Source organism: Populus euphratica, unplaced genomic scaffold (assembly GCF_000495115.2).
Source record: "Populus euphratica unplaced genomic scaffold, PopEup_1.0 scaffold1.1, whole genome shotgun sequence".
Lineage (NCBI taxonomy): Eukaryota > Viridiplantae > Streptophyta > Magnoliopsida > Malpighiales > Salicaceae > Populus > Populus euphratica.
Window position 1 is genome coordinate 8,406,423 of NW_011499845.1, and position 7,836 is coordinate 8,414,258.

The 7,836-nt window shown below is 35.8% G+C and overlaps 1 protein-coding gene across 2 annotated transcripts; it reads left to right on the forward strand.

Moving 5' to 3' along the window:
- Window positions 1-1,454: 1,454 nt before the first annotated feature.
- LOC105127431 (uncharacterized) lies at window positions 1,455-5,432 on the forward strand. 2 transcript variants are annotated; one of them, XM_011028726.1, is made up of 7 exons: window positions 1,455-1,886; window positions 2,473-2,580; window positions 3,499-3,940; window positions 4,071-4,298; window positions 4,708-4,757; window positions 4,976-5,033; window positions 5,163-5,432. In XM_011028726.1, exons 1-7 carry the CDS (start codon window positions 1,584-1,586, stop codon window positions 5,381-5,383), a joined length of 1,410 nt encoding a protein of 469 aa, XP_011027028.1. In that variant the 5' UTR covers window positions 1,455-1,583; the 3' UTR covers window positions 5,384-5,432. The 2 variants fall into 2 exon arrangements, with proteins under 2 accessions (XP_011027028.1, XP_011027019.1); XM_011028717.1 differs by having other exon boundaries at window positions 1,456-1,886; window positions 2,470-2,580.
- Window positions 5,433-7,836: the final 2,404 nt, after the last annotated feature.

A 7,836-nucleotide genomic window follows, 5' to 3' on the forward strand; every position in this document is an offset into this window, starting at 1 on the left:
ATCATAGTACCGAATTTCATCACACATGTACGACCTTTCCAGCATCATGTGACACGTAATAGCCACCCTGCTCAAACTCTCATTCCCTTATCAGAAAAAAACTTGTGTTAGGTATTGTGTTCTTGATTACTTTTAAAAATATATTTTTTTAAAAAAAAATTATTTGTGATATATTAATAATTAAAAAATATATAAAAAATAATTGAAATAACAAAAATACTTTTAAAATATAAAACCAAACAATTTATGCAAACAAGGGTAAAATTAATGAATCACTATTTTCCATTCATATCATAATAGTAATGTAGTGATTATTTACATAATAGCTTTAAAAGCCAACCATGTAAATATTAAATAATAAAAAAATACTTAGTTGTGTTGTGTGGGATCCATTTATTTTGGATTAAAATCATTGGTTGTTACAATTGAGAGCTCTTTCTCATAATTATTAGGTGAATAATTTATTTAGACAGTATTTATTTTAAGAAATAAATAGTGTCTAATGAATTAATTTATCTGGACATTGTTTGAACAATGTCATGATTCTCACTATACAACACTATTTGCATGAACAGTATATTTATTATTTATTGTGTTCGATTTAGTAAAAAAATTATTTTAAAAAAATTATATTTTATTTAAAAAATTAATATTTAATATTATTTAATAATACTATATAAATTAGAAGAATATCACATGATGACATATCATTTGTGGATTTTGATCACAATTTCAATTTTATTTATGATAGTATTTTACATGATTTTGTTGCATACTTAAAAAATCATGAAAACTATAGTTTTTATCAAATGAATTTTATATGTAATGAAATTGTAGATAAATTAACAAAATAATAAAAAGTATTATTTATTTAATTATATAATAATAATAGTTAAATTTATAATATTTAAATTAAAAATTATCAATATTAATATATATATATATATATTAATTATTTTATAACCTCAAATTAAAAAATATATTTAACTCAATATATTAAATTACTTTTTATTTGATTTCAATTTAAACTATAATTTTAACTAAATATATATAAATAATAAATTAATATCAATTAAAAATAATTTTAATAAAATAATTTTTTTAAATTATAACCATAAAAATTATTACAATAACAAAAATACATGGTTATCTAAAGTTGCAGCCTACCAATTAAGAGTACGACCATCATTTGCATTGACTAGGATGACCAGAGAAGTTAAGCTTAAATAACACATGCTCCTGGATTTATATCACTATTTAAAATTCAAATTTTACCTCAGCAACTAAAAAAATTACAATAAGTGGTTTTTCTTAAAAAAAAAAAGAAAAAACAAAACTCTAATCCGAACTTTTCTTTTCTCCTTTCTTTTTTTTGAAGTATTATTTTTAATTTAATTTATCCTTTTTATCGTTATCTCCGATCCAATACTTTAAGAATAAGAAAGACAATCATAAGAACCTGACATCTCGCTCCACCATCCTCTATAAAACACCCACACCCAACCATTTCCCCAGTAATAACCCCACTAAACACACCACCAACACCTCGACACTGAACACACGTCCACCATCTTCTCTCTCCAATGGACAAACCCGTAACGGAGCTATGGCGACCCGACCCGGTTTTCCGGCCACCGGAAACACCACGTGAGCCCATGGAATTTCTTTCACGGTCATGGAGTGTGTCAGCTTTAGAGGTATCAAAAGCCGTGGCCCCACAAATGGTCTTCTCTGGCAAGACCATCCCATGCGGTGCTGGTGGTATGATACAGGAGGATATCATTGGAGAGTTAGAAGAGGGTTGTGCTACCGTTTCTGGAAACCCCTTTTCTTTTGCTTCCTCCGAGACATCCCAGATGGTCTTGGAGAGAATCATGTCACAGTCGGTGAGTTTAATTTTATATATTTTAGAGAGAGAGATGGAAAGAATAAAGATAGTTAGTGAGATTTCTTCCTTTTTCTTTTTGGCTCTTTGAGTCTTTGTTTTGTTCTTCTCTCTTTAATAATATACGAAGCAAATCACTGTCTTTGTCCTTTATGACGCTTTGGTTTGGTTCTCTTTTGCCAAAAATAAAATAAAATAACACTTGTTTCTTCTTCGGTGTTTGTTTGCTTCTCTCTGTTTTCTGATCGAACCAATTTGTAAAATTTATCTGTATTGCCCTGCCTATATCTGTTTTATAAGAGAAATCTAACTCTGACCTTGCTTTGATCCCTACACGCTCCATTTTCACTCTTCTTTTATCTTTTTGGTTTTATCTCTCATTCAAAATCCATATCAACCACATTAACAGTTGCTCCACCATCGTTTCTTTTCCCACGCTATAATCTCTTGAAACGCAAACAAAGACTGTCTCCTTCACAGTCACTAGTCTATTCCCTACTGTTATTAATTTCAATTCTCACAATAAAGTTACAACTGCCCAAACTTTTACTTCATTTCTTGATTTGTGGGGTCTACTCATGCAGCAGGAGGTATCTCCACGCACTTCAGGCCGACTCTCTCACAGCAGTGGACCTCTCAATGGGTCCTTAACGGACAGTCCTCCTGTCTCTCCATCTGAGATGGACGATGTCAAGGTAATTCGTTAAAGTTGGCCGAAGCTGATTAATGTTATGAAATTTGTTGCTATTTTTAGGGTAATTGTAGGCGAAGTTTGAATAAAGTTGGTCTCGTCGATTCTGTGTGTTTGTGTTTGTTTTTGATCTTTTTTGGTGCAAAACACGTTTTCTGATCCACTGACTCTAGGCCCCCCACGAAACATATCTCAGGCTTTCTCTGTAACCAATGATACTTTTTCGCACCAGTGATAGGGGGAGAGAGAGAGAGAGAGAGAGAAAGAATCTATTATCTGTTGTTCTGTTAATCTTTTTATAATAAGAAAAGCAATAATATTGTTTTGAGAATGAAAATCAATAATACTATTGTTTTCATGTCTCCTGTAGTATACTTTGCTTTGTTCCAAAGAAAACTACTGTGGCTTTTCTTCTTTCTCCTTGTATTTTTCTGTAAAATCAACAAGGTTAACAAAATTTTGAGTAAGATGGTGTTTGCTTTTCTGTCATTTTATCAAAAATAGTGGAACTACTATTGTTTGCGACGTGCGTGGATTGCATAATGACCATATACGTGCCCTTGTCTGTTTAGATCTAATCACCTTCTTCGTTTGTAGTTTTTAGAAGACGCGGGTACAAGCTGGTCCCGTAGAGAGTGAATTAGATTAGTTACAATGCATAACCACAGCAACACATTTATGGCGTCTGGACCCGCTTTGTTTTAAGAACATCATAACAACCCACCACCATAATTTTAGATAGTCTCTGATGTGTCTCTATGATGATTAATTATTAGACAATCAATTTTACTTGCTGGTTTAATGATTCAGAAAATACTAAAATCTTGAACCCAATTTTTAGGAGAAAATACTTTGAGAAAGGAAACCGATGTTTTTTAATGAAATTGATGAGTTATAGATCCATGTGCTTTCTTCTTCTCAGTTTTGTCGACCCAACAATCCGCCTAATATACAGTTCCGTCCACCTGCTGTCACTCCTGGTGGTAATGCCCTCACAGTAGCCGCTGCCGGTGGTGGTGGTAAGACTGTTGGTAGGTGGTTGAAGGACAGGAGAGAGAAGAAAAAGGAGGAGGTGCGGACCCACAACGCGCAGCTTCATGCTGCAATATCTGTGGCAGGGGTTGCTGCCGCTGTCGCTGCAATTGCAGCTGCAACAGCTGCCACTTCGGGGGCTGGGAAAGATGAGCAAATGGCAAAGACTGACATGGCGGTGGCATCCGCTGCTACATTGGTGGCCGCACAATGTGTGGAGGCAGCAGAGGCCATGGGGGCAGAGCGTGAGCGCCTTGCATCTGTGTTGAATTCTGCGCTGACTGTGCGTTCTGCAGGTGATATCATGACATTAACTGCTGCTGCTGCTACTGGTATGTTTGTTGTCCTTTATTTAACAGTAATAAATTATGTTTATCATAATGGATAAATGCCGATTATACGTGATCTATTTAAATTTATGGACAACAATTTAATTGAAATAATTCGAGATTTTTGGTGCAGCATTACGTGGTGCAGCAACGTTGAAGGCGAGGGCATTGAAGGAAGTCTGGAATATTGCTGCGGTCATTCCAGTGGATAAAGGAGTAGGGGTGGGTGTTGGAAATGGCAGTAATGGTAGTTCTAATGGTAGTTTCAGTGGTGAACTTGTGCCTGAAGAGAATTTCCTGGGCATCTGCAGCAGGGAATTGCTTGCCAGAGGTTGTGAGCTCCTCAAGCGCACTCGCAAAGGTGATTATTTCCATGTTTAAAATTAGTTGAGCTCACACTTGTTTTTGCATATTTAGTTATCTAGCTCTGTTTTCTATTTTTCCCAAGATTGAATGGAAGTTGGAAAATGTCTAAACAATGATTATTTAAATTAGCTGGTATTCTACGGAGACATTTTGTATTATGATTTATGAGGTTTATGTTGATGGTAACTAGCTACTCCTTGTCAAGGTTATTTGTTGGCTAATATTTTCCTCTATCAGTTAATTTAGAACTTGATTTCTTTGTAATATTGGCTCTCTAATCTTCTTGTCTCGCGGATTGTGGTAGAGTTGGGAAAACTCTAAAATTACGTGACTGCAATTTTGGAACAAAATTTGGTACTTGATGTGGGAGGAGAATCTTGATGAGGTTGCTGTGATCAATGCAGGTGACCTTCACTGGAAGATAGTTTCTGTTTATGTCAACAAAATGAATCAGGTAATTATAGATTCCATTCAAACCAAAATTCGTGCTTTTACTGTTTTGGAATATCAAATCGTTGAATTATTCGGCCATGATGAGTGTGGATCTAATCTAAAGAGGTCAAAAGGGATCAGTGCCAAAGTTAAAGATATGATCAAATGATGAAATAAATGGAACCACTTTCTTTATTCTGGTCTGGCGACCTTTAACTTTTGAAACTTCTTTTTGTGCAGGTTATGTTGAAGATGAAGAGCAAACATGTCGCTGGGACCATTACAAAAAAGAAAAAGAGTGAGTATCATTGCATTTGTCTTTCTCTAATAATGTGAAAAACAGAATAGGAGGTAGGGCTTCTTCCATTCTGGGGATTTGAGAAAAAGTTAAAGTGGCACAAACACCTTTTGAATTTTCATTTTACAGATGTGGTGATCGAGGTGATCAAAGATATGCCCTCCTGGCCAGGCCGCCACTTGCTAGAGAGAGGTGAGCAAAGGCGGTATTTCGGTTTGAAAACTTTGCAACGGGGAGTTATCGAATTTGAGTGCTCGAACCAGAAGGAATATGATCTCTGGACTCAAGGCGTCGCAAGACTTCTCTCCATTGCAGCAGAGAAGGGCAACAGACATAGAATGCGAGTGTGACCATCTACTGGGGGGTTACTTTTGCAAATGATCTACTTGGGGGGTTACTCTTGCAAATGAAATGGAAAACTGGAAATATACACAGATTATTATATATATATATGTGTGTGTGTGTGTAGATGGGCCATGTGAACATTTTTAAAGCTTTTTGAGATTTGGTTGGGCTATATTTTTGGTGCACCTATATTGTAAAGAACGAGGAATTGAAGATGGCCTGTCCTTGTGGGTCTCTCTTCGGTCTACGGGGAATATAGTTTGGGTTCTTCATTTTCGTATCTGAATAGGAAAAGGCGAGAGCCGCAAATGAAAAGTACGCAAAACCATGTGATCCAAGTCTCTTTTGTTTCACTGTCGAGGGAAATGAAAGGAGGATCTCGGACCGATGGCGGTGAAACGAGAAGGAATTTAAATCTGACTATGGAATGATAATAGAAGAAAAAGATTCGGCTTGATTCGATGTGCTTCTATGTCACGTCGGCCTTTTGTTCTTGTCACCCTGGTTTGTTTAATTAATGTAGTGGTGGAGTCAATGATTGTCTTGAGTAGTGCAGCCTCCACTTTATCCAACGATCTTGTTCGGAACAAGTGAATCAAGAATCTTAACAATTACTTAATGTGAAGGTGGATTAGGTCTTGACTGGCAAAGCCGGCTTCGGTAAGTGGTGGTGGTACTGCTCTGGAACCGCCTTGGTCACTTGCCTATCTCGCATGGAAAATTAATGTCTAATGCTTGTTTTCAATATTTACATATCCCATGTGCAATTTGTTCTTCGGACTGCAAATGGAAGGCAATTCTCCCCCTTCCTCATCCTGATGAATGAGTATTATTGTTCTATCTTTATACCTGGACATTAAACAAAATCTTATAGGATTGTACATGCATATAGGTGAAATATATTAATTTTTATTTTTTATTTTTTTAACACTTAAACATCACATTAAAATCATTATAAAATATAAAAAAAATATTAATTCAATGTTCTTTTAAACTAAAAATATAAACAGAAACTGTGAGAAACATAGTCTTAGCCGACGTGTGTCCTAACAGCCATTATATTACAGATTAAATCCAGCCCATAGCAATATATAAAGAGTGATTACTATTTTTTCTCCTGATAAAAACCTAACAATAGTTGCTGTCCTTTTTATTTGTTTTTTCCTTTTTAGACACGAAGAAGATTACTGGTTAAGCGTTTTTAATTGTTGTTGCTTCTTGTTTCTTGTTTCACGTCTTTTAGGCACATGGCCGTAATTTGAAATCCGAACGATGGACAAAATAATTCTGATTCGGGAGGGGATGATGATGTTTGTATTAGAAGGGAAGAAGGGATTTTTAGCTTTGCATATATCATAGATTTGTGTGCTAACTGTGAAATCACCCTAAGATTGTTGACAAAGTCAACAATGTTAGGCACTAATTTGTCAACAATGTTAGGCACAAATTTGATGTTACCTATCTTGTCCTTGTCTTTTGTATGGATGCTGTTCACATACGATACTGTTCACATACGTTGCTGTTGGCGTATATAGAAAGTCAGTGCGGTGATTAAATACAGTCTAGAAAGTTCTGTCTAAGGAGATTGAGTTTTAATCGGGACCGTTTGTGACCCCTCCAATCTTTCCTGGGAACTTACTTAGTGAAGTATTATTAAGAGATAAGTTGTATTCCCACATTACTTAATAAAATTCTTCTATACTTGCCCGTAGACGTAGCCAAATTGGGTGAAACACGTAAATTCTTGTGTGTCATTTCTCATTTTATCTTGTCCCTTATCTTTTGTCTTGTCGGGTTTGCATGCCAGCATCCTAACAGTGGTATCAGAGCCTCCTGGTTGGTGTTGTTAATACACAAAAGTTATTCGTGTATACGGTTACTATCCACTTATACGACACTATTCACCCATACGGTACTGTTCATCCATACGGTACTGTTCACATACGTTGCTGTTGGCGTATATAGAAAGTCAGTGCGGTGATTAAATACAGTCTAGGAAGTTCTGTCTAAGGAGATTGGGTTTTAAGCGGGACCGTTTGTGACCCCTCCAATCTTTCCTGGGAACTTACTTAGTGAAGTATTATTCACACGATACTATTTCTATATACGTTACAGACCTGTGAAACAGTGATAACTGAATAGATCTCGGTGAATATAATGGCAGCAAAGTACGGGATTGAGAGGTTTAAAGAGAGTAATTTCTCATTATGGAAAACGAGAATCATGTTGGTGTCAAGAGGAAGATCAACGGAGCGTGGCTCTAGTGGGAGTCAAAGGCAAGGGAGGGCCAAATTAAGAAGTAAGAAGGCTGTGAAATGCTACAACTGTGGCAAAAAGGGGGCACTTCAAAAAGGGTTATTGGTTTAAAAAGGGTATAGAGAATACTGTAGAGTCATCAAAATCTCAAGGATGTGTTGCGAGTACCTCGAAAGATGGAGAGATTTTATATAGTGAAGCA